General features: G+C 40.3%; 1 protein-coding gene across 1 annotated transcript; it reads right to left on the bottom strand.

Moving 5' to 3' along the window:
- Window positions 1-240: 240 nt before the first annotated feature.
- Window positions 241-25,803, bottom strand: rab40c (RAB40c, member RAS oncogene family). The gene is made up of 6 exons (XM_034893997.1): window positions 24,470-25,803; window positions 16,255-16,315; window positions 10,370-10,430; window positions 9,704-9,781; window positions 4,640-4,862; window positions 241-3,152 (listed from the first exon to the last, which is right to left on the bottom strand). The coding sequence occupies exons 1-6, from the start codon at window positions 24,609-24,611 to the stop codon at window positions 2,878-2,880; spliced, it is 840 nt and encodes a 279-aa protein (XP_034749888.1). The 5' UTR covers window positions 24,612-25,803; the 3' UTR covers window positions 241-2,877.
- Between the last annotated feature and the right edge of the window lie 2,048 nt (window positions 25,804-27,851).

Genomic DNA, 27,851 nt, shown 5'->3' with positions numbered 1-27,851 from the left:
CCCAGTTGGAACGCTTTGGGGGTTCAAAAGCAGCGACTTGGAAGAGTTCCCCTGCTCCAACTGTTGGTTCAGTCCGGTCACGCAAACGGCCGATACATTGGATCAGCTGCTTCCTTGTTGTTTCGTCCACTTGTATCTGAAACTTCCCACTGGACATGAATGCAGCATGTAGTATGAAATGAGGGGGAAATCATATGGCGGTTACCCCTGTGCATCACTCGGGACATTTCTGCCTTTTTCGATCATTTTGGCTCTGTTAATAATAGCGTGTATACTTTAAGGGTAAGGGTGGTATTTATAAGTCTTTAAGAAACTTTGCATCTAAAACAGATAAATGCCACTCGCAAAGACCATTTTAACCACGTTTGATCCCACTATTATTACAGCATGAAACCATGCATTCCATTAGGTCAGGCTTGTAGATTCCGAGCTAATTCCAATTCCATGCTATTCTCCTGGTCTCCACTCGGGGCTTGCTGCTGTATTACAGATCACTGCAGCCTTTCATGCATTGCAATTATTCTCATAACAAACAGTGACATTATGTAAAAAAAACAACAACTGGAATTTAATGTTTAAAATTGTGAGACTGTTCCAAATATTTGGAAGAACTATCTATTATGATAAGAACTGAAGTTGGTTAAAAAAGTAACTCTGTGATAGTAGAAAGGGTTACCACAAGGGTTAATCGTTTTCTCATGATACCTTAATTATATTGATGACAAATAGTGCTCATATTTCAAAGACAACCACTGGTGATATTCTGCATTTTCCTTATTGTCAACAAATCCCAAAAAACTAAAACAACTGTGTCCAAAGCCTGATTTATCTTAATCCTCCATGCCGTAGAGTTGTCCAACAAACACCCCTCCGACTGTGGATTAATCCCCCTGCTAAAATAGTCCCCTCCCGTTTATTAGAAATATATTGAAACCATTTTGCTGCCTGGAAAAAAGCTGAAATCAATTCTAGCTTTCAATATTGAATAATCTGCCAATCGTTTGGTCTATAAATTGTCAAAAGCAAATAGTAAGAAATGCCCATCACTATTTCCTGAATCCTATGTCTTGTTTTGTACAATCAACAGTTCAAAACCCCAAAAGATTTTCCAATGTTTAAAACAGCAAATTACTTAGAATTTTACCTAAAATATAAATATTTGGCGATTGATCTCTCGATTTATCGCCTCTAAACAACGTAGGTGACTGGATCAAATATTCTTTAAAACGAAGCAGCAGTTTGGTCCTTTAGTTATTACTATGGGAAACAAAGAGCTGGTCATAAAAAACGGATAAACACGGGTCACTGTTTACTGTTAACACAAGAAACATTCCACTTTACCTGACACGATCCTGTCCAGCTACTCAGCCTGGTTTCTGTTTACACTCATTAGGCCTTTCACTGCCACTCTCGCCATCATCCGAGGACAGCCTGACATATCTGGGCTTCCTGCTCGCTCCGCCTCAACACGGAAACCAACGGATGGAAAGCAGATCCACGTCATTCTGCATACGTGTTCAAATAAAAGGAGCCAGGCCTGGTGTGTGCAGGTTCCTGCTGCATGTAGCAGGTGTGACATGACAGGTGAGGTGTGAGATCTGAGACTCCAGACTACAACTCCCAGAAGCTCTCTGGCCAAAAAGAAAATGGCTTTCAATGGGATTTGATGAAAAATGTGAAAAAAAGAAGCAGAATATCGCCAGCATTCTTCGATTATGTTTTTTCTTCAAGTGGCATTAGGTTAAAAATAAATGTGGAGAGACTTTAAATAGGATACTTATTTGTCATAGCGTTGAGTGGTATCCATGGCAACAAGCATCATTTGATCCCTCATCACCGCAAAGCGCCTGTGTGAACCCCAGACTAAAAATAGAAACCTAAAACTCTAATGTGAGAACTGGTTACCGGGGGAAATTTCACTCATCCATTTCATATTTGTTTTTGTACTTTAAGCCAGTTTGTTGCAACTGGCTCATTATTAAAAAAAAAGAAAACCAAAAGCGACGTGTTTATATTGACACAAGACACCTCTACAAAATGTAGGTACACCAGCAAGTCTGGACCATTTAGGAGATTTTGGGGGAGTCCTGTTTGAATCCCTCCACCTCTACTACAACACCGGGTGGGAACCTTCACTCATCTAGTCACCAAGACTTCAATTCAACGAGTGTTAATAAATAAAACATTTCACCTTCCAAAGCACAATGAGTGTTCCAACAACTGTTACAGCCAGCTGATGAATGACAATGATCAATAAAAGGACTGGCTGCTTACTAGTGTCTTGATCATTAGCTTATTGGTCATTAAGAACAACACCAAATAAAACCAGCTGTGTGGACAGAACACAGGTGAACTTGTAACCACACGGACCGAAGAACGAAAAGGAAAAGTCCGACATAAAAGTGAAGAATTGATCTTGAGGTGATTTCTGTGATGCCAGACACAATGAGGCGTGCATCACGTAGAGGAGCTAAATATGTTTGCTTGAGTTGGAGAGGGATTTCTGTACATACGTAGTTTAAACTCCCCTTCTCTCATTTGAGCAGTTGGTGGTAGTGAGAGTCAGGTGTGTGCAGACCATGATGCCTGCAGTCATTCTCCTCTGATATCTTGAGGCATCAGTGGAGACCCCACCCTCTCCCCCCCTCTCCCCCCCCCCCCTCCCCGCACTTTCACCTGACAAGAGTACATCATGGTCTTTAACGTGAAGGTGAGAGGTAGCACTCCTTCATCCCCTTATCCGTCATTCATGCTCTTCAGCTCTTCAGGTTCGGGGATGTGCTCTTCTCCTCCAACTAACTACTAACTACATCTTGTACACTCCTGATCACCATGCTGTCGATCGTTCATTGTCTCTCACGCCGAGGAAGCCGCGAGTTAGGAGATTTTACAGTTGCTGCGGGTGCAGTTCTGCGGCGGGCTCTGCGGCGGACGGATGGACTTGGAGCGCTTCAGGCTGTTGCCCTTGGAGCCGCCGGACGGGTTGGCCAGCGAGTACGAGCGTCCGTGCATCATGACGGCGTTCATGCCGTTGGCCATGGAGAAGGACTTGAGGTGGGACTTGATGGCGACGGGAAGCGGGAGCTTGTCGATGAGGTGGACCGGCGTGCACGACACGATGGCTCTGCAGCACAGGTCCTGGAGGCTGAACACTGCAGAGAGGAGGGCAACAGTTACACCACCATCTTCTTAACCACACATCTCCATGGTCGATATCACGACAACAGTGCAGAGTTGACAATTGGTGCTTCCACAAAATATTTACACAAGGATTTGTTTTAAATAATCCTCAGGAATGCGGATACAATGCCTACATGTGTAAAGGCAAATAATAGAGAAAAATGACGCTGTTCCTGACTAATCCATCCTGAGAGTTAGCAGGACATCACTCCCACTTGCTCTCCTCTGTAATTACAGATGTGGCAGACAAAAGCATGGCAGGAATGGGGGAGGGCTAATTAGCATCTAAGGGAGCGTGCCATGCATCTGAAGGCCATTTTGGTACTTTAGCACATAGTGTCTTGAATTCTGTCTGAAGCAAAGATTTATTACTGTGCCCTCTTGTTTACAAATAATCCGTATAGCGTTAAATACAGTAAAACCTACTGATTGAATTGAAGTGAATCTACAGCTATACAGTTTGAAAAACACATCCAAACTACCTGCAGTTGCTCTAGAAAACTAACGTAAAATCGGCAACAGGGACCAAGGCCTGCGCTTACTTCAATGGCCATCATTTGGAACAGGTTTTAGAATAGAGACAGGGTTTTTATTCCTACTTTCTCCTGTTTCCTGGTACACAAAGCTTCCTTCATGTTTACCTGTGGATAAATTCACAATAACAATACAGTTGCTTTCTGTTTTTCTTTTGAACAGAAACTTTGTTTCCATTCACTGCATAACTACCGTTGCTCTTGTTATTGAGCTGCCATTAATGAAGCTTAGTGATAGACAGATTTAATTAGCCGGCCGATATATGGGTCAGATATTTGTGTTTTTTGTGTATTGTATTGGCCGATATGCGGCTGGTGCGCTCGCAGATAGTTATTTCCCGACATTTTTTACAAACAGGCGTCTGACAGATGGGGAGACCGTGCACTGCCCCTCCACCACTAGCACCATGGCAGTCTTAAATTACAAATCAAGCACTTTATTGCAATGGCTACTTTTCAGGTTTATTGTTTTCTTAAATTATTTAAATGTGTTGACAATGGACATTTTGTGATAACCTGATTATATCTGTCTTATAATATGGCAGCAAGCATCACGGCTGGGTTGTAGATGCTGATGAAAGCCTTTTACCCGTGCACAGTTAACCATATGCAGTGCACCCGTTTATTATTTTCAAAGAAAAGAGCAGATTCTGAAAACAAATCGAAGGTGGCAGGTTTTAAATTTTTAAGGATGTAAATTGAGGGAGCAAACTCAGTATGATTATGACACAATGCTGGTGTACTGATTGAACTAGTTCTGTAGAAAATTAAATTACACTGAATTTAACTCAGATTTTTCCCCCACAGCATTAAAGCAAACTTGTGTACTCAAACCAGATACTTTACTATTTGTTCCAAGCTGCGTTGTTCATATTATTCCAGGAATTGTTCTGACATAGACCCCCCCGCCCCCCCCGTCCACTCACCTCTGTTGGGCTTCCAGAACTTCTCCATGCCGTGCCTCATCAGGACGATGCGCGACAGCTCTGTGAAGGACTCGATAACGTTGAAGTTGCACAGAGGGCTCACTTCGAAGAAAGTCATGCCGTTCTTCTCGGCGTACGCCCTCGCCTGCTCGGTGGGAACTTGGCGTTTGAAGGCCAGATGTAGCCGGTTACCAACGAGGATTCGAGGCACGCCTGGAGCATGCTGGGAAGGAAAAGTCAAACAGGAGGACAGAATGAATTTTCGTTGGTAGCCGTTAATATTTGTAACTTTAATACTGGTTGCATCTCTTCGTTATTTTTCACGCCGTTTATCCCAAATGATCTAAACAGAATAGTTGAGTCATTATAAGAATATCAGCTAAAAAAGTACCTCCAGCTGAATAGAGGCATCAGAGGGAGACAGAAAGTGAATAATAAGAGGCATTCCATCCAAGCTAAAGAGACCAGCGGAGGCTTGATTGATTATTTTTTTATGCTTATTAGGTTATTAATTCAACAAGCTCCAGGAAGTAGCAGCGTGTATCTTGTCCTGCCGCTCATGTCTCTCTAATTCACCCCCATCTGTTCTGACAAACTGAATGAAACATGATGGCAGCAAGAGGATGACCTCACTCCTCCTTCACTCCCCCAGACTGTCACCTCTCATCAGCCTCTCTTTACAGTTTCCTCCCTGTTGCCTTTTCATGCTCTGAGTCTCTCCACCGAGGACGGCAACAGGGGAAACGGGAACAGCTGGAGCAGCAGCAGCGGTGGTGGAAAAAGCAAACGAAGAAGGTTTTGTACTTTGCCAGTAAGATCGTTGGTTTGAAACTGCCTGATCTCACATTTGGCTAGAAGTCTTATGTCATGTGATCACAGATTTGTTGTGCTGTATGTGAGCAGCTGTAGTAGATATTAGCTTTTTTTGGTTATATTTTACATATTTGCATAAAATGTCTTATGTATTTTCTTATGTTTTCTCATGTTCTATGCTTCTCCGACAATAAAGCGGAAGTATTTGCTGGTAAATAAAAAATAAGTGTTTATTATAGGAGGGTATGTTTCATGTCAGAGAGACATTGATGAATTACAATGGACACTAATCAACAGCCTACTCGGTTTACTCAGATTCCAGAGCCATGAAGGCAACACAAATCTGCCGTACACCTCTTCTTCTTGAGTTCACGCTACAGCGACCATCATCATGCAAACATGACTATAACACAAAAACAAATCACTGTTAATTACCTATGTCAAGCTTCAAGAGTCTGAAAGTTGAAATGCTTAAATTAAATGAACCGAAACCAATAGCTGTGTGAAATTAAGAAAAAATATCTTTGACTATCTACAGCAGCTATATGCTTAAGAAAATATTCAGCATTAATATGAAGAATCTGAGATGTTTCTGGTATTACCTTTTAATAAAAGCAAGGCATGTTTTCCTCAAAAGGCCTCTGAATACAAGTAATAAAACTAGAAAGACCAAATACTGCATAAAATGTATTTTTTGTCCTTTGCAAAATATAATTTTGGATAACTGAGATTCAGAAACATCCGTAGTATAAATGGACAGGGCTGGGCAATATCTTGATGTATCGATATCGCGATATGAGACTAGATATCCGCTTAGATTTTTGATATGTCATAATTTTGTAATATGGTAAGTGTTGTCTTTACCTGGTTTTACAGGCTGCGTTACAGTAAAGTGATGTAATGTTCTGAACTTACCAGACTGTTCTAGCTGTTCTTTTATTTACCTTTACACACTACGTCGTTAACTCATGTCTGGAGAATATTTATCAAAAATGTCATTGTGTAAAAAACATTTAGTTAAAGCACCAAGACTCAACCTTACAATATTATCGCAATATAGGAATCAAGGTATTTGGTAATAAGAAAATCGTGATATTTCATTTTCTCAATATTGCCCGGCCCTATAAATGGAATTGCTTAGTTTTTGAAAAGATATAGCAAGTGGTAATAGTACTACAGAAGGAGTAATCGCTGCGCTCTGTTGTTTTATTCTGTAAAATGAGAATACAAGTGTTTTATTAAGCCAGATATTTGGTTCCAAATATCCAGATGTATCTAGATATTCTCTGTTTTATATTGTTGGTGATTGGAAAACAAACTAGTTTAAGAAGTTGTTTTTATGCCTGGAAATATATGAAGGGCATTTTTCACTATTTTCTGACATTTTAGAGACTAATTGATGAATTGATTGATCAAAATATAAAAATGAAAATAACAACAAATGGGAAACACACTGTCAGCTCAGAATGCTGGAGTAATCAAATAAAGCAGTTATTAAACCCTAACCCTAAAGAGTTCCCTTTTTGCACATTGTTTAACTTTCATCATCCAGAGATTTCCCATCCCTCCTTTTCTACTTGTCTACCTGTGGCAGATAAGGACCACACCTCATCTGTGGAGGTGGAGCAGGAAAGGCCAAACAGAAACATTCCACAGGCCAAAAATATCACCACACACACACATACACACACACACACACACACACACGGACATCCTCTAGGTTTCTAAGTGAGCAGGAAGGACATCACATGCATGTATGCACGCACGCACACAGACATACACCCAGGTCGTCTTAAGTGATGCACTTAACTCCTTCTATTGACCCTTTGTCCCATCTTATAAATGGAAACATGAATGTTGAAAGCAAAGAGATAAATTTAAACTTCCCCGGTGCTTGCAAATTCATCAGAAAATCCAGCTGGATTGTTTTCAGTAATACAATAAGGGAGAAAACTAACTGTCAAAAAAATGTCCTTCCAAAGGAGCTCTCTGATTTCTGGACATGTTAATAGATTTTATATTCATCTAGTGCCAACAATCCTGTCCTCTTGAGGGGAAATTCAATGTCTATTCACTGTAAAGGATTACAGTTTGCAAACAGTTTAAAGAACCACACTGAGCCATAAGTGAATGAGAAGTGATCACTTTAGAAAACAATGAGAAACCTGTATGTTCTGTTATGCCATGTTCAAACTGCTACACTGCAGTGCCCTGCTTTGTCCTGCTGTGCCTTGTAATGCCGCACAGCGTCCTGCTATGCCATGAACTACTACAAAGAACTGCTACAGACTACTAATTTTTTCTATTTTTGTTATTGCCACTCTTCATTCTAACCCCAACCGGTCGTCAGACACCGCCTACCAAGAGCCTGGGTCTGACCGAGGTTTCTTCCTAAAAGGAAGTTTTTCCTCGCCACTGTTGCACTGTTGCCTGCTCTGGAGAAGACTACTAGAACTGTTGGGTCCTTGTAAATTCTGGAGTGTGGTCTATCTGTATAGTGTCTTGAGATAACTCTTGTTATGAATTGATACTATAAATAAAATTGAATTGAATTGAATTGAATTGAATTGTATTGGAACATTGTAATTGTAACATTGTTCGTTGGAAACATCGTGTTAAACAGTGGAAACACGGGGGTCCTCAAGGTCTTTGTGTCTTGTAGTATGGAGTGTGGTCTAGACCTACTCTATCTGTGAAGTGTCTCGAGATAACTCTTGTTATGAATTGATACAATAAATAAAATTGAATTGAAATTGAAGAGTACTTGGTAGGGAATCTATATAACCACTGGTATCAAGCCAAACGTGCTGCAACAGCTTATTGGCCATTAATGAGCAATAATGGCGATCATATACTTCCATCATAATGTTTTAAGCTCTTATATACTCTTTCAAAGTCTGATTAGGCGCCTAACCGAAACACAATGTTTATTACAGATTTATGATAAAGAGCAACGTCTGAAATAAAGGTATAGGTTCCCAGCCTCAGATGACGTATACCACAGGACAACAGGACACCAGGACACAGCTCTCTGTAAGGGTGAACGAAGCTCTGTCTGGTCAGTTTTACTCTTCCCCAGGTTCACCACAGTGGTGTGTACGTTCACCCCTTCTGTTCATTCTATACACAAACATGTGTAACAGCAAATACGTAAATAGGACCATCATTAAATATGCGGATGACTCCATCATAGTGACACTGCTCCATAAAAATGACACAGGCCACGGACCAATAACTGAAGACTTTGTCCCATGGTGTGAGGAGTCACACCTTCAATTGAACATATCCAAAAAAAGGATATGCACATTGATTTTGGTAAAACTCCAGAATATAAAGCCAGAATTATAGCGGATCATGTAGAATCCTATAGATATCTAGTGACAATCATCGAACCTAAATTCAATTTCCAAGAGAATTGTGTAGCTCTCTGTAAAAAAGGACAACAGTGTCTATACTGCTTGAGAAAACTGTACCATTTTCATATAGACAAGACCATAATGGCATTATTGTATCATGCTTTTATAGAATCCATCATATCTTTCTCCATAGCGTCAAGGTTTGGGTGTGTTTCAGTTAAGCACAAGAATCGCCTAAATCAAATTTTAAAATGGCCGAGTAAGCTGACTGGGGAGTCCTAGCTGCACCCCACATCCCTGTATGCTAAACAACTACAGCGGATGGCTATGGTCATCCTAGGAGATAGCCTACACCCTCTGAATAGGAAATTCCAGAATCTCCCTTCTAAACGGAGAACTACAAGATTCAAAAACAGTTTTGTCACTCTATTAAACAAACAGAATTAATAAAATAAATGATAGTAATGTTTACTTCATATAACAAAACGCACAAGCACTTTGGTCATGTTCTGCTTGTTTTCTATTCTTCTTATCCATGTTTTACTGTCTCTATTACATGTTTTAAGGTTTGGTGTGTTGCATGTTATGTGGTGGTCTACAGAGTTTTAAGGATGTCCTGCCTCTGAGACTGTAAACCTAGTTTACCCATGGACACAAACAAAGTAACCTGACCCTGAACCACTTTTATCTGGCACCTACTATTGACCTGCTCTCTTCTTCCAAGAACCCCCCCCCCCCCCCCGGTTCCAGAAAAACAAAAATGGGTCTATGTGGGTTAATCACAACAGTTTGTATGAAAATTATTTGTCAACTCAAACTCAAAATTGTGTCAGCCTTAATCCCAACATCCATCAAACCTCATCACACCAATTATGAGCCCATCTCCCAGACTCACCTCATCAATCTCTCTGATCCACCGGTCGATTCCATCAAAGGACCACCGGTTGGTGATGTCATACACCAGGAGGATCCCCTAAAGCGACACACAAAACAGTATCAACAGGATGTCAAACATGCTGCCTGTGGTCCCTATGACAAACGCTTGCTCCTTTACATTAAGTCATGCAGATTTACTCCATGCAGAGTGGAGTTCATGGCAGGAACACACTGCGCCACGATTAGCCAAGAGCACCTTGCTGTTGGCTGAAGGCTGATCCCTCTCTCTTCCAGTGTGTCTGTGTGTGTGTGTGTGTGTGTGTGTGTGGGTGGGTGTGTGTGTGTGAGTTGATCCGTCCGTTTCTCTCTCTGGGTGCCTGATTGCTCTCTTGTTGTACACACACATGAGAAGTCAAGACAGCCAAAATCCCCATGAATCTGGGTGTTTTATTTTGAAATTTGTTTTATTTGGTAAAGTACCCAGATGCAATGGGGCTTTGCTGTATGCGCTTACTTGCCTGGCTTGACACATTCGCTCGCAAAAGAAACAATGGCAGCAGCAACCGCTCCACACCTGATCACAGCCGGTGTGGCCGGACTGATTGGGTAACATCGGCGCTGAAATTAAAATTCCGCTTTGCGGCTATTCGCAACACTTAGTCTATTTAAGCAGTGTGCTACTCACCTGTGCACCACGGGAATATGAGCGAAAGATGGTGCAGAATCTCCCCTGTCCTGAGGTGTCCCTGAAGAGAGAAAGAAAATGCAGTAAGTAAGACTATTAGTCGAGTCGGATTTGTTCAGCTGCCAGGAAGTAAAACCTTTACTTAGCAAAGTAGTAGCAATGAGGGCAAAAACACTGGCCTGACAGCTGGTCTGACTTTTTCATCACTTCTTTAGTTTCAGCAGAGGGGAGAGTGTGTCGAGCTAGATATTTTGTGCGTAAACGTAGCCTACTCTGTGTCCTTTTGCTGTATGTTTATCACCCATATCTACATGACCATATTGTATGGCCATTTTCTTTTGTCTGTCCCATGATTTTGTGGCCTACTTATAAAATCCCAATTCAATAATTTTACAATATGTATCTGACATCCTCTCAGCCTAGTAAAGCCAGTCTACATTGCGTGCTTCCAGTTTTTTTCCCAAAGAGAATATCTGAGGATAAATTGAGCCTGACAAATCCCGACAAGTCTCTCTAGACTCCCAAACCTTGTGAACAGCTATTTAAAAACAGGTGTCGCAGATATAAAAGAATAGCATAATTTAACAGCTTCACAGCTTGTGTTGCTGCATCTCAAGAGTTAGAAAAATTTTTGGGAGGAGAGTTTCAAGAACCAGTTTTTCAGACCAGCTGCTTTGCTTTTACATTCTGGAAATGAATAGCAAAGACTAGTTACAGCTCAGCCAGTTGTGTGTTGAGAGGCAATCATATATTGTGCAGTCTACCAGACATGACGTATCTATTAATTAAATGTGCTACAGCTTTACGACTGACTGTTAAAGATTTAAATTGTCGCACTGATGGCTCAGTTTGCCCAGTGGGTGCCCATATTTAGAGGCTTACTCCCCAACGCAGCGGACCCGGGTTTAAGTCTGACCTGCGGCCCTTTGCTGCATGTCACTTCTTCCCATGTCACTTCTTCAGCTGTTCTGTCATTGAAGGCCTAAAATGCCCCAAAAATAATCCAAAAAAAAAAGAGTTAAATTGTGCTCGCCTGTCTTATTGATGTTAGATCAAACTGAAATTAGCTTTTTAATAAAACGTGCAATCAGCCTTGGAAATCAGCAAACCAATGTATTGGTCTTGGAGCCTGATGATGGTTTAACGAATTGATGGTAATCGTTTCTAAGCCATCACCTACTCAAAGACAATCTAAAGGGGGGGGGGGACAAAACTGGACAAAAGTCAGTAGTGAGGTTGGTTTAATTTAAAAAGTGTCAGTAATTTCCTATAACAGCTGCTTACATATAGTTTGTTATTGAACAAACAGAGTAAAAATAGTGCATTTGTTGGGAACCATTTTCAGCAGCGGATTGATCCACACTTGGTGCTGTAGTGAGTATTTGTGGCAGCAGGACGGTGTGTGTAAGATTGAATAATAATAAACTACAGTGAAAAAGAAACATGTCACCCAGGGCAAGAGTATTGCTCATTGATGTGTTTTATGAACAATGGAGCTCTATGGAAAAGAGGAAGAAGATATATCAGGCTCTGACACACACACACACACACACACACACACACACACACACACACACACACACACACACACACACACACACACACACACACACACACACACACACACACACACACACACACACACACACACACACACACACACACACACACACACACACACACACACACACACACACACACACACACAATCTGTTTTTTTCTTATTTGGCTCTGCACATGGGATTTGTTGATAAAAACAAAGACCATCACCATCGATCCTTTAAGTTTCTGCAGTTTTTCTCCTTTGCCATGAAATACAGAAGGCAAGAAAGAGACCAACATAGAGAGGAAGCAGAGGATGAGGGAACGAGTGTGAGTGAGAAGAGAAGACCGCATTTAGACAGTGAGGAGGACAGGAAAGACTGAGGCAGCATAAATAAAGAAGATTCCACATGATGGAGCTGCCTTTAAACTTTTCCCTCCACAGGGAAGACAAGGCGTTGCTTCTCCCCTGAGGAGTCGAATTCCTTGGCCTACTTCCACCAAACAGGCCTCGCCTAGCACTGCAGTGTGTCCTAACTGACAATTACACGCATCCACTGCATCTCTACTGAAGCAAGATTATTTGTGAGGCCCGTAACAATATGCAGTGAAATACAAGCAACTTGCAGCTGGGTTAGTTTTGTTTGTCTAAATGTATGACCTCATAAGGGGCAAGACACCAGATCGGCCCATCTGAGCTTTCATTTTCTCCCTGACAGAGCAGGATACCCAGGGCTCAGATTACTCTTATCTCCATTTCTAGCCACTGGGGGACCATATGCAGGCTGGGGGAACGTGTATTAATGTTAAAGAACCTCATAAAGTGAAATTTTTATGCAATGGGACTTATAAGACATTTGATGTATCTGCAAATATGTTAACCATATAAACCTTCCTACTTTGAGTATTTTTTGTATTTGGATGTCAGTGTCTCTTTGGCCTATTTTAAAATGTGTTATGTAAATGCAACCCCCCCCCCGTTTTCCCCTTAAGTAGCTTTCACTGTCTGACAGCATCCAATATATTCTGTATCATGCTGTTCCAGCTCTTCAATGAAGCTCTATGATGTTTGCACTGACTGAAATCTTCAGACCCAAGACTTCATGTTTTATATGGCTGCTAACTTAAAATATTTAAGATGCACTGTGCATTTTCAATACACAGTTCCTCAAAATGTAGACAATCAAAAGATGAAAGTGAGGCCCAAACTAAAGAGAAGACACTTCTGTGTGAGGTGAATTTTTTTTCCTTTTGAGCAAAATATAATTGGTTATCCTGGAGCTTTAATGAATCTTCTTGATGAACACACAGATGCAAAAACCAGCACAGGAACACTCTTGGGGCGTTTTCACACCGACAGCCTTTAGTTCGGTTGAATTGAACTAGAGTTTGTTTGTCCCGTTGGTGCGGTTCGTCTGGGCAGGTGAGAACGCGGCAATCGCACTCGGGTGTGTGTCCAAAAGCGGACCAAACAAGTATCAAGACCTGCATGAAGAGGTGGTCTCGGTGCACTGTCAATCAAACTCTGGAGCGGTTCGTTTGTGGTGAGAACGTGATCCGTACTCCAACCAACTACAACTATGCAAATTCCACCAGTCTGAACCAATGTCTCCTGTAGTCAGGTGTGTTTAGCAACCTGCGATGCAGCAGAGCAGCAAACTGTAGCAGCTTGCAGTGTTTCTATCACATTAGACTGCAGTCAAGCTCTCCGTCGTCACCCGTATCTCTCTGGTCAAACAAGCAGCCGCTAAAATTGGAGACAGAGGTCTCGGTGACCAGAGCACATGTTGTAACGTCTCTCGCAAAACAATGTCTATTCATTTTAACGAAATGAGCTGGTTTGACCATGGAGATGCAATAATATGCACTGGTCCACAGAACCCGGGACCATGTTCCTGTATTTACTTTCTTGCTCCCGCCCAATAAGAGGAGTGGACATTCTTGTGTGATTTGTAATGGTGCCTTTTGGTACGCTTGGATTTTTCCAGGTGTGAAACCAAACTGAACCAACTGATTCGGACCAAAGCCAGCGAACTACAGGTGTGAAAACGCCTTATACACACAAAGACATAAGACAAAGTGCATATCTAGCTTACAAACGTCTGAACAATCGGTACACTGGCTGCTTGGGGCGCATAAACCAAAGCGCTCAAATTCACCCAAATAACGCAAAATCTGAAATTTTATTTGCATTCTTTATGAACTTACCTTCAGTGTTGTGAGTAATGCTTTACAATAGTAATGGAATTACAGTAGTGTAATCCTTTCTGTTGTAACACAGTAATATAACGCATTACTAGGCCTGTTGCAATACTCAATAAGTCAATTGATCGCACAAATAAAAAAAGTAAATTTTCGGTCCACGATAATTTCCATTTGCGTATTTCTTTGTTTTCCTTCTCTCTCTCTCTCTCTACCAAAGACATTGGATGACCACTCTATTCCTTAGCGTGACAAGGAGTTAACCCTCTTGTCCGCCATGGTACTCCTGGCAGAGAGAGAGAGAGAGAGAAAGAGACAGAGGAAATGCGTCATCAAAAAAAAGTGTATGAGCGCTATCCTCCATGTTAATCGGCGTTGTGTTTTCTCCCTTTCATTCCAAATCACAAAGTTGACAACCTGCCGCTTGAGGCGGTGGAGACGGGCTCGGACATAAACACCGCGGGCTGCTGTGGACTCTCGCAGCGCCTGCAGGAAAGTGGCTGCATGTGTCCGACAATGCATTAACCGGTACAAGCCTACAGCTGTCAGTGTCTCAGAGGCTCCCGGATGGTGAACAGAGACTCCGTTACCTGCTTGTCGGTCAACAGTTAATGATCGATTATTTCCTTTCATTGTATTTTCTTTTGGAAGGTTGGCCGCCAAAAATTGTACGTACTAACTAATGAATTAGCCTAAGGTAAACGATAGCTATCAGTAAACAGATGTCATATGGTGGCTGCCAGCCTGTGTGTGTGTGTGTGGGCCCACCAGTGCGATGCTCAGACCTGCAGAGTAGCAGAAGAAAGTAGCTGCACCTCCGCCAAAATTAAGGCTGAAAACAGAACTATTACATTTCCTCGCCATGAGCCACATATTTAAAATGTCTTCCAGTTCGAGTGTTAAATATTCTCTAGAAATAATAGTTTATTGATCTTTGAAAAGGTGTACCTTTGTTGTGATGCCATTATCGTTTTATTAGATGAAAATGGTCTCAGAACAACAATATTATCATTTATCGCAATCATTTTGGGGACAATTTATCGTCCAACAAAATTTGTTATTATGACAGGCCTACGCATTACTACATTTTGGTAATATTGTACTAGTTACAATCTCAATGAATTTCTTATTCAAGTGCTTTAAAGAAAATGTTTACAACCATGCCGTACTACAATACAACTGTATGGTACTTTAAATTGAGTATTTTCATTCTCCTACTTGCCTACTGTACATTTTACTTATCTATTTTTATAGCTACAGTTACTTTGCATATTCTAATTACACAAAATATTATGAATAATCTATGACGTATTAAAGTGGATAAAGAGGAGACTTTATTGATCCGGTGGCGAAATTCACAAGCTAGCTGCCAAGTCAAACTTCCGCAAACGCATTACAATTTGGAGATCGTAATATTGTAATATAACTAATTACTCTCAAATGACAGTAACTAGTAATCTATAATGTACTACATTCGCAGGTAATTTGCTCAACATTGCTTACCTTTAGATGTCTTTCAACACATCAAATACGTTTTGGTTTATTTGTCCAGATATTGAGATTGTTGTCTCTGCAATTTCTACCTCCATCCAAGCACAATACATAGAGGGGAATAAAATATTCATTGATTGATGTATTTAAATTGATTGTGAACATGTAAAAGAGGTCTTCCAGAAAATAATAAAAAATATTGTTTGTGCTGCTAAAAGCATTGACTAATGACATTCAAAACCTCTGTGATGATTTGTTTTTATTGGAACTACTTTCTCCTATAGAAATTCCCCAACAGACAATGATCTACGTGGGTTATTCATTGTAACAGGGACACTGTTCCTGGAAAGACATGTTATTGTATTTGACAATGCCGTGAGCACCATGAATTGTATTCTATTCAGCTCCGTTGCATCAGGTTTGAGAAGGAAATCTCAGAGACAGAAATTCAAAAACTGGGCAGAAACCAAACCTGGTTTGACATCCCAAGATGATAATAATTTGGCTGAATAAAACCCATAAAAGGCCTGGAAGGCCTGGAGGGGTACTGTATTGGGGTTAGATTTAAAAGTGCATTCCAGAAAAAAAAACAGCAGTCACCGTCTATTGTACAGACAACAGGGTATTCGTCAGCAGTGATGTGTGCTTACCAAAGCTCCAGCTTCACTCTCCTCCCATCCAGAAGGATGGTGGTGGTTTTATAGTCAATACCTAGAGAGAGGGGACAGACAGAGGCAGAAATTAGGCAAATGGATGCATCAAGAAGGCCAGCATCAAGCTGACTGGCAACATGCCTCATTCTCTATTCGAGCCACTTTAACTGAATCAAAATGTAAATTTACCCACAACGCACTACAAAGAACTGCAGTTACCTTCAGAAATATGACCCCCATGTATTTACAGGTGACAACATAAAAGATCTTTCAGTTGGCTCGGAAAATATTTGTTATCATGTTTTTGTCTTGTTTTCATCAAAGGTAACAATTATGCAGAGTCCCTTCCCATTCCTGCTTCTCACCAACATCACTTAGCTACAGTGTAAATATCCTTTGCTTTTTATTCTGCTTTCATAGTGTGTGTCCTGCTCTGTAATTCAGGCTCTCCTCTCTGAATTGTATTCAATTCTTGGTTGGAAAATACCTGTGTTGTTAATATGCAAATCCCTCTCCCTGCCAGTGTGTGCCGTGTGTTTCAAAATAAAATAAAATAAAATAAATTGGAACAAATTGAAAAAAAAGTCCCCCCCCCCCCCAAGACATTTAAATATAAATAAATAATAAATATATAGCTGCCATTGCAATACTGTAATGCAGTGATATTTTTGCTTAACCCTTGTATGGTATTCGACCCATTTCAAAGAAGAAAAATGGTTCAAATATAAATGTCTATCTGAAAATCAATGGGCTTACCTCATTTTTTGTGATAAACATGTATTCCTGACTCAATTCAGAAAACTATTCTGAATATGACCACTTATGTTATTTCCAAGATAAGAATGATCACATAGTGGATTTTTTTAACATGAATTATAACTTCATGACAAAAAAGAAATCACACTTCCATTTTTAACTCGGGTTCTAGTAGAGACTGATTGCATTCCCTAAGCATATTAATGTTATCTCAATTGTTGTCAAATTGAGACAAAGACAATATTTGTTAATAGATTATAAAGTAACGTTTTATTTTAGAATTGTTTTTAAACCCCATATAAGTCACGGGTCAATTTGACCCGAGGGATACGAGAGGGTCCCGAAAGTGAAAACAACACAAGGGTTAAGGTTATTCCATAAGAATCTCATGCCGGCCCACGCCTGGTTGTTGTATGTAGATTCAAGGTTAAAAGGGATAGTTCACATTTCTTGAAGTGGAAAACCAAAAAAGGCAAGTTGAGGGGAGTCGAGCAGGTACCATGTGATGGAAAAACGCCATAAATAAGTTTTGTTAGTTCCTAACCCTTTAAAAAAACACAAAAATTAAACAAGAACACAAAAAAACAAACCGATTGATGCCCAGGTAGACTAGCATCTCCAGTGTTCTGCGAGGTAAAATGATTCTGTCTGTGTGCTTTAAAGGGCACACAGATGGATATTAAAGGTGCACTATGAGTTCCTGCATGGTTTCACAGCGATGTCATTTGTGTCTTGAATTGCAGTCTTCTCAAACACTAGGGGCAAAGGCTGTGCACCAAAATACAACAAACGCGTTCCAGACAGGGTGGAGGGGGTGGGGGTTAGTGACAGTTAGTCAGTTAGTTATGACAGTTACAGAAGCATGGGGGGGAGGGGGGAGCTTGCTCTGTTTTATTTGGTATTTACTTGACGTCATGCAGGAACTCATAGTGCATCTTTAAGGCTTCTGAAGGGATGGTAGACTGTGAAAAGATTTGAAATGCATTGAAGTGATTTTATAGGAAAGCTTTGAACTGCTGGTGGCTTAGGATGAACAGTCAGAAAATTACAAAAGCGAGTGGGCTTCATCCTCTGGGAATTGTGAAAGTGTGGATCAAATTTCGTGTCGATAGCAGTTGAGATATTTTAGTCTGGACCAAAGTGGCGGACCAGCTGCCCGACAGCCCAACATTGTCGTCCCTAAAGTCACACTGCTACTGTACTGTGCTATAAACATGTTAGTGTCCATGGGAAGTATTTTATTATCTTCATTATTGAGATTAAAAACATGACAAAAATCTACAAAGTAAGAACCAGGTTTAACTGTCAGTATGGGGGGAGCGGTGTTGTTCAGCCTCAGGCAGCTAACAGATCTGTGTGTTCTTGTCCGTTGTTTAGCTCATTTCTGATAAACCTGTCTGACTGCTACACCTGTCGCCCTGCTGCTCCATGTCTCTACATGTTCACCTGTGTGGTGTTATCAACTGTCCATTCTGACGCCGGGCTGCCACACATAAAAAGCAAACATTCAAAAACAGCGTGCGGCAACAAATCAAACGGGATTAACAGAGTTATGATATGGAATATTACTGTGCTGAGGTTACCGTCCCCCAGCTTCAAGGTTGTGATATGTTGAAGAGTAAGATGATTCCCACTTTGTTACAAAAAGGCATGTCAACCTAAATGTGTAATGTACAGTTTACTAACTAGCAGTGTATTGGGGTCTGAAAAGTAGTAGTACCGAAAATCTCCACCTTCCAAAATTGCCGTAGCCGAGAGACTGGGACTTGGGTCTAGACGACAACAAGGCTGTTGCAGTTACGTTAAGCTGAAAAAGAGTGGCTGTCTGTCGAGCACAAAGCTACGCGAGGTTGTGGACTTTTCAGTGGTCATAATTGTTACGTTTAGCCGATAAAGGAGACTGTCAGCCGTGTACAGAGCTCGGACACAAAACAGACATTAACATCCCAGTAATGTTTGAAAAGCCTTCCCAGACTCTCACACACGACTGCATCAGCTTCTGGCAGGTAGCAGCTGCTGGATAACAAAATTAGCAATATCTTCCAATTTTCCAGGCAACATAAAGCTGCTGCCAAGCTAAAGTGCTGAGCTCAGGCTAACGTAATTGAATTGGAGTGAGTGCAGGTCTTCGTACCAAACGCTTCCTCTCCTCTCCTCGTCTCCGAGTTGTGTTTAGCTCAATACTGTCGCTTCTATTCTGGGAGTCGGCTTACTTTGGTTGTTCTGCACCGTTGTTCTGTTTTGCACTCAAAGCTGGGTGACGCTTATAATGTTCAGCTTTTGTTGAGGCTGTGTTAGAGAGGCGCACAATTAACTAAATGGCGATGTGTGAGTTGATGTTTTCTGTCAGTAATTACCTGTAATTAGTTTCTCAGTTGATTTTCTGTCAAATATACCGTTTATGGAAACACTGACCAGAAAGGTATTGCATGTCTGCATTTAGTTATTCAAGTGAATGATTTATAACATTTACCTAACATTAGTGAATGTGAAATACATTCAATCCGCAGGTGTAAATGAGATGTAAATGACATGTAAAGGAAGGAAGGAATGAAATAAGGAGGAAAAGAGATACAGACCAAAGTGCAGAAAATCTGATTTGACAGCAGACAGGATTTACAGCTAAGCTCTGTGGTAATATTGAACAGTCAGGTCTGTGCATCTTTCAAGAGGATTAGCAAGGGAGCCCGACCGATATATCAGCGGGCCGATATTATCGGCCGATATTGGGCATTTCCCGATTTATCGCTATTTCTAATGGCCAATGAAAAAAATGAAATAATTTTTTGTTTTGTTTATATTGACACATTAATGATAGTATAGCATAGTTTGAGATAGTAGATCGGCCGATCTAATTAGCATCAGGTTCCTCTCTCCTTCAGGAGGGAGGTATAGGGGGTTATGTCTGAGCTGGGTTATCTGCCACAAATCAATCAAAACAGTCTGCTACAGAGAAACAATTGGACCGCCGTGCCTGTATCGCCCCGGGGGAATATCCTTTTGATGGTGTGTGCTGAATGAAAAACAGATTTAAGAGTCCCACTTGCCTTGCAGTTGCACTGAAAAGCGTCTTTTTAAACCTTCTTTTGCATTTTAATTGTCTTCTACTGCTCATCTATCTTATCAGATGGCTAACAGCAGCAGACTGTGAAATTCAAAACCTTTATTTTATCTGGAGATTCCCACAGTAATTATTTGTAACCCCAACACATCAATGCCCCCCTCCCACAGCCCCCCTTAGCATCAGTCATCATGGTTAGTAAATATAATGATACATACAGCGAGACAATAGAGATTCTGTTATCACGTCATGACTGAAAAAACTATCCCTTTAATATCTCTAGATGTATATGGCCATTGGGGGCAACATTAAAAAGTATTGCACAGGAATGTTTTCTGATAATTTAGAGGTTTGAGATGGAGTTCATAAGGTTTTAAAATTATTGGGGGTTGCTGGGGTGGCAGTTTCTGTAGGGAGTTGGGTTGGGAACCGGAAGGTCGTCAGTTCAAGTTCCCGTATGGACAAAAGTAGGGAGTGTGGATTGGTAGCTGGAGAGATGCCACTTCACCTCCTGGGCACTGCCAGGTGCCCTTGAGCAAGGCACCGTACCCCTCAGGGCGCTGGTCCAGCTGGCAGCCTACTCACTCTGACATCTCTCCAGTTGTGCATGATTAGGTCCTGAACATGTGTGTTTATTTCAGATTTGTGTGTTGTGATTCAAACAAATACATTGTAATTATGTATATATATATAGAATTATTATTAATAAAAAAAAATTAATTAATTAAAAATTATTAATTAAATTTCTGTTTTTGTCCCTCTGCTTTGGTTTCAATCACTAGTGAGACTGACTTAATTTCCCACCAATAACACTATCTGACTATATATTAGGCTACTAAGCTTTACAGGGGTGCACAATTCAGGAATTATCACGATTTGAGTCAATATGGACATTCAGGCTCAGGTATTGCCTTGAAAAAACTGTTTCGGTCGATCCCTAATCATATGTGTGTGCACACAGAGCAGAGGAGAGACGGGTGAAAGGAAGATAATGTTTCTGTACCAGTTAGCAGGCTCAGTAGTGAAGGTTGGGTCTAATTTATGCTGAAGTGAAGAGTAGTTCATGTGCATTTCAAGTACCGTTACTGATAACTATTCCTAAGTTCCTTTAAATAGAAACTTTTTAGCGTTACATGTGGGAATGGGCCAACTCCCCGCCCCAAAGCAGGCAACTTGGGGGAAACACTGACGTATGATGCATTTGTCATTATGACTAGCCACAATTCTGATCACCAAATTTCTAATCAATAAAGTACCAAACACTGACAGACCAACTGACTGCCCTAAATCCGGCAGGGAGCCAATCACGGCCTGAGGACAATGCCATCCTATCACAATCTGCTCTTCTGTCCTGTTTTTCTCCTCCTAAAATATTTAGGTTCCTTCCACACGCCCCCCTTCCATTCACGCTAACCTCTCTTTGCCAGATGAATGAAAATCAATAGCAGAGCTTCTGTCAGCACAAATATCCCAGCTGAAGCGTGTTCCACTCTGCCCTCCATATTTAATGAAGCTGTTTGAAGGCTTTTGATGTTGCTAGCATCCCATTAGAATCTCATCATCCCATCTTCCTCTTTAAGAGACTCTTTAGAATGTGTCTGGGCTCACGGTTCGTCTGTAGAGGAATGACAGGTTCTCTGGAGCACTGTGTTTAAAAAACCATAAGGCATCAAACTTGGTAAAACCGTCATCAACTCTATTGATGAAGTCATTAATACTTGATTATAATGCTGACCTCCCTCTCTAAATCACTGAATTCAGTTAATGTGGGTGTATGAAAACACATATCTGGGATGGTCTTCTTCTGCCGCCAAATGCCAACAGCATCGCAGAATTCATTAGATAAGTACTGGTGAAAGGGCTCATTCTGCTGACCGATGTATATTTTATGAACAGCTGCTGTCATCTTGAGAGGAGGAGATGATGTTTTTAATCTGAATAACTACTTAGGGAAAATATGAATGCATCTCTAGTGAGGACTATTTGCTGGAGCAAATATGTTAACAAATGCACTCCACATGCACATTTTACCTTGAGCAACTAAGTAACTGAGCATCTTTTATTCCACTGTAAGTGCTTTAAGGTGGAGATGGGAATCTAATGCATGGGATGGATGTACTTTCTTCCTTTCTGTCCTGCTGTGCACCTCATTACAACAACCTATTAGCATCCCCAGAGGGATTCCAGTGATACAGAATTTATCACCACATCTTTAAGGACCATGAGTTTTTGCATGAATAAGCCAATTCCCAATGAGTATGCATTGTTACTGCTCACTATTTTCCAAAGCATACTAAAGCATGTTAATGCTTTAAATTGTGCGTTTTCCTTAAATGCTGTCATTAGTTCATCTCATTTGAGTTTACTATTAAAATTAATTTGCAGATATAGTAAAGTTGCCTGAGTCGAGGTAATCCATCACAGTTACCATTGTGCCTGCTTTTATTGTTGGCTTCAGGCACATAGGAGCAGGAGTTATGTGGTATTTATAATGACCAAGCCATGTAATAAATAAGGCTTTTATTATGAAATAAATAGGTATAGAAAAGTCACTATAACACCATGAAATAAAATCAAAAACACTATGAAACACATGGTAAAATGCGTATGAGTTGTAGTACAAAACCACTGTTATGGTCCTTCAAGGACTTTCTTTAATTTTCCTACCCTATATAAAGTCTAGCCTATCGATGGGAGTGTGTGAGTAAAATGTGTAGAGCAGCCACAGGCCACCAGCTTACTGCACTAGCAGGCGGTGATCAGATAGTGGTTGTTAGCCCCAGAGCAACAGCTTTGAGAGAGCCAGGTGATCTGAGCTCCTGCACCAGGGGAGGGATCATCTGACTGGGCACAGCTCCACTGGCCTTCCCCCTCACAGCATGGTGGATGGAGTAAAACAAGCTTGTTTTGCTAAGTGTACCTTCTCTAAAAGTAACAAATACAAATCTAATTCACTTAGTCGCAGTAATGTTACAATCAAATGGACAGTAGATTTTTACAGGTCTGGTCAGCAAACTTGCAGCAATGGCTAAGCAGCCTCCAATCAACTCAAACACATGTTCAAAATAATAGCAGTCCAACATCACTAACCTCATAAATCATATTGTTGGTAGAAGTGATTATTCTACATGGCAAGAAAATGTACTAGTAAGTGTTGTAGAGTCATAGAAAACCAACAGACCCAACAGTCAGGACATGCATGTTGCTCATTCAGTGTAATTGAATCTATAATTGAAAGGGGCATGTTCACAAAATGTTCTGTTCAACTATTGAGGTGATTGACTCTGTGAAGAAACGTGTCAATTATGGCCCATATTTAAGGAAAGAATGAAGCAAATGTTGTCCATGCTGGTTATAGTGCATTTCACAGTGAAATACTCAGAACAATGGGTTGTTCCAGACATTGGTCTGAGGAACTCAAGAAGAAATGCAGAAAATTATAGGATGCTTAGCCAAAATGATTTCAAATGCCTTGAAATGGCATCCAAAGCCTGACCGATGTGGGGAAAACAGTCAACTACCATTCAAATGGATCAAAGAATGGCCAAAATGGCATAGGCTCAACCAGTGATCAGCTCCAGGAAAATCAAAGAAGACTGAAAGTTACCTGTGAGTACTGTTACGATCAGAAGAAGGCGATGTGAAGCAAAGCTGTCAGCTAGAACTGTCAGCCAGTTCTCTAAAATAATGTTTATGCAACTAAATATTAGTGCAGTGGTTCAAAGTAAAGCAAACCATTGAGACATGTTTCAGTTTATACAGTAAATGTTTGAGTGCAAATACTGCTATTGATTTTAACAGCCTAATATTCCTTTTTCTTCACTTTCTGTAAAGGTAGAACACAAACTTGGTCAATTTTGATTTGAATGTGCACTGTTCCCAATGCAATGATATTATGGAATCAAAAGATATTCTACGGATTTTGAGCATTATTCACTTTTTTTAAACACACTGCTATTGTGAACACAACACAACTGTATGCACACATAAGTACCAACGCAGCTTCCTTTATTTATTTTTTACAGTTAGAAACCACTGACAATGTTAAGGAAAAAAAGAGGAAACATCATACTGGAGAGGATGTTGATTTGTGTTCACTAGGCCTGAAAATCTATTGTCTGGTTATTAAACTAAGAAGAGGTCATGAAAACTATTGTTCAGCAAGCGAGTGAAATTCAACAACAATGACAACAGTCTGACTCACTCCGATGTCAATGCTCTGTTATTATGAGCATCAGAGAGCTCATTGTATATTATCCACACAGCAAAATGCGCAGCTAGTATATTCAAGACTTTTCTGATGTGAAAACATGACATAACACAAGGAGCTCATAATCATCATAAGAGGACAATACTATGCCAGCAGTTCCCAATCAGCTGAGAGAAAAGACTCACCACTACTGTAAGCGTACGGGGACTCGGCTGATCCATCCTGCAGACTGTCCAGGATCTCTCCTTTTCCCACATCGCTGTCTCCGACCAGGAGGAACTTTAGCAGGTAGTCGTAGCTTTTCACTGGGCTGCCCTGGCTGCCCATCGTACTCACATCTGAGCCCAGGGGCTGAAGTAGAGTGACTGTAAACTTCCCCAGTGGACACAAGGTTGGGTAACCCCCTTGTGTGTTATTCCACTCAGTTGACCCAAAACAAAGGCTTGTTATGCCTTTAACTTACTGAATGGGGGTCCACGAGCTAAAAGTCCTTGTTTTGCCTGTTAAGTTTTCCGAATGATATGCAGTTCTGAGACTAAAAAGGGGCCAGTCAACAGAAAAAATAACACTTTGGTCATAGGTGGTAAGGGAAGAAAACTTGTAATGTAAACAACTGGTCCTGTCTTTCAAACTAATAACTGGCAGCTTTGAAATAACCACGAGCTGACACTAAAGTTCCTTCTTGAGCCAAAAAATATGATTTTAGTAACAGATTAATATATATTTTAAAGTAAAAGTATAGGTAAGCAAAGTGTTCATAAAGCTGCATCCGGACTCTTGTGGGCTTGGTGACAAAAGTCTATACAGGGAAGAAATACATGCTTATTGTCTGGAATTGACATTTTAATATGCAATTTTGCAAAAAAAAATTGCAGAAATTACTGCTGAGATAGGTTTTCTAGTCAGCAAGGCTAAATACATAAACTGGAGTCTGTATTTTTGTTCTCATTTAAGTTAAGCTAAGTTAGCAGGGGAACAACAAGCTAGCCCTGCCGGAGATCTAGCCAGCTAGCTTAGCTATTAGCACGGCTGCTAACGTTGCCAAAGCAGTCATCACCAGCCACGATAGTTATTAAAAACACACTGTGCCTGGTTATGCGTTACACTACACATTAAACGTAGCCCTTTACAAGCCTACTTAACACTGGATAAAGAAAGACTGTTCACACCAAGCTAAATGCTAACGTAGCTAGCGCAGCCCGAAGCTGAACTTCAACCGACGTCTGTGTAGTTTCAGGCCCCCTTGTCTTTCTTTAGTCCGGGATGACAAAGATCCCCGTAACTTTACTGCGTTAAATCCAGAAAACACCAATATCTGCAGTGGGATCAAACGCCTGTGGCATTTTTACGTCCAGTCCAAATCTCTGTAGGTGTACTCAGTAATCTCAGTTCGTGATTTGTCCATTTTCCTCCATTATATTCAATCATAATCACAGCTGTGGTTCCTCAGTACTGCACAACAACACCAACTGCGCTGCTGACAGATCGGCTGCTCGCCACAGTGCTTTGCCCTCTCCTCTTTCTGGTTCCCGCCCTCTTGCTCCAAGCCCCGCCTTTCTACTCTTATGATTGGACGCTGACTCCGAAGCGAATTACGCGGGGTTGATTACATTGGCTGAGCCAAACGTCCATCAAAGTCTGCTGTCAACAACACGCAGATGGCGAGGACAACAAAGATGCTTCATTTCTCACTGAATACGTACAGAACAATGGCAATCGTGGATAAAACATGATTAAATCAAAGCTCTGAAACGCCAAGTGGAATTTAGACAAGGGGGTTGATTTAATCAAAGACAACTTTTGGGTATTTTGAGAGATCTTGTGTGCGTTCTTACAGTAAATTAAAGGACATATCACATCTGCTTAAATTAAGATGTGATCCACCTTTATATATATATATATATATATATATATATATATATATATATATATATATATATATATATATATCTGAACAGCCAGCCATATGAAGGACATGTGAACTATGAAAAACACATATTATGCCATCTCAGCCTGTGTGTGTTTTTACTTTTGGTGCTAGGCTATATTTAGCTAAAAACGTTATTCATTAATATTTTTGAATGTAGTTGTTTAACACTACTACTTCTGTTTAAGTATAATATCTGAGTACGTTGTCTAACATTGCCAACAATCAGAATAAGAACTGTCATATGCCATTGGGGAGTGAAGTTAAACTGATCCTAAAGATATTAAAATGACATAACCCTTTTTATCTGACTCAGAACAGTATTTCATGAAATGTTAGACTGTTCCTTTAAAATTCAGGTTTTGGTTTGGCCTAAACATTTGTATTCTGGTGACCAATATGAATGACCATGTTAGAGTCAGTGTCATTTTCTCTGTTCAAAGAACCTTAAAGCAGTTGTCTTTTCTGCCATTTCTCTCTGTGTTTAAATTATGAAATGAGATGTAGTGGGCTGAGTGCGTGTTTGATGCTATGTGTGTCAAATCTGTTTTCATAACATCATGACTCACTTCTCTTTAGCTTTGCTAACAATCTACTGGGGATAAACACCTACACACAAACACACATAAATATATCACACTTTCTCCTTTTAAAGCATTTGAAGCTCACTATTATACACACTGCTGAAAATCAGCTTTGATTGATTGATTGGGTTAAAAGAGCAGTTACTACCCATACAATGCTTATTTCCTTCAGTAGAAGAATTTGTGATCTCAAATATAAAGCAACATGGGAGATTTACTCTTTAAGCCTCTAAAAGGAAATAACTATATGTTTGAATCTGGTATTTAATTAATTAAAGATAATCAGATTAGGAAAGCAATTAGCAAGTGAACTAATAAAAGAAACAGGCCTCCCACAATCACAAAATGACTCAAACCTTTTTTATCTCAGATTAAAACCTGAAATTTGGCACAAAATTAATAATTAGTTCATTGATTCCTTCACATAGTACCTGGCTAGTGATCCTGAATCGGAAACGTTGAGTTAAACAACATTTTACACACACATTTTAAAGGAACTTGACACAGCACAGGCTGTGCAAATTATGGCTGTCACAAAGTGCTTTTTTCTGAAAAGCATCTGAAAGTGTAGTGTTTTCCCCTTAATTGCTTATTTGGCCATTGTGAGAATGAGAACTTTACAATCTAAAATAATTAGAATTATTTGTATCAAAACCTTAAATGCACACACACATTAAGAAAGTCAAAAACACAATACAAAAAGCTATTAAAAAAGAGTTTTAAATCAAAACTTAATTTTCAGGAACTTTTATTTTCCAGGTCTAGGAGAGATTGAGCTACTGTCATTAGGGAAACATAATTACAAAGTGCCTCCACCTTCAGCCTTATAATGCATAATAATTGTTTTTTTTCATCATATCTTGCAGGATCTAATTGAATATGTATGACTGTCTGAAAACCCTTACGTCATCCTGACTCATATAATAATGTGAATATGAAAGACAAGTCACAGGATTACTGTAAAACTGGATAGCTGCAGGCTGCAGCAGCACGTATTGTATATGGATCAGGGCTGTGAAAATAAATTACATTAAATCGAAGCACATAAATACTGTT

This window comes from Etheostoma cragini, chromosome 15 (assembly GCF_013103735.1).
Source record: "Etheostoma cragini isolate CJK2018 chromosome 15, CSU_Ecrag_1.0, whole genome shotgun sequence".
Lineage (NCBI taxonomy): Eukaryota > Metazoa > Chordata > Actinopteri > Perciformes > Percidae > Etheostoma > Etheostoma cragini.
Note: the sequence above shows the minus strand (reverse complement) of the source record. Positions and strands in the feature narration are given on the sequence as shown.

What these genes read in the sequence shown, in the direction of transcription:
- rab40c (XM_034893997.1), bottom strand. Translation starts at nt 24,611, where the DNA reads ATGGGCAGCCAGGGCAGCCCAGTGAAAAGCTACGACTACCTGCTAAAG. An exon ending in CCCGTACGCTTACAGTAGTG is followed by an intron (nt 16,316 to 24,469) that starts GTGAGTCTTTTC and finishes CCCTCTCTCTAG; the next exon opens with GTATTGACTATAAAACCACC. An exon ending in GGATCAGAGAGATTGATGAG is followed by an intron (nt 4,863 to 9,703) that starts GTGAGTCTGGGA and finishes TTTCCTTCCCAG; the next exon opens with CATGCTCCAGGCGTGCCTCG.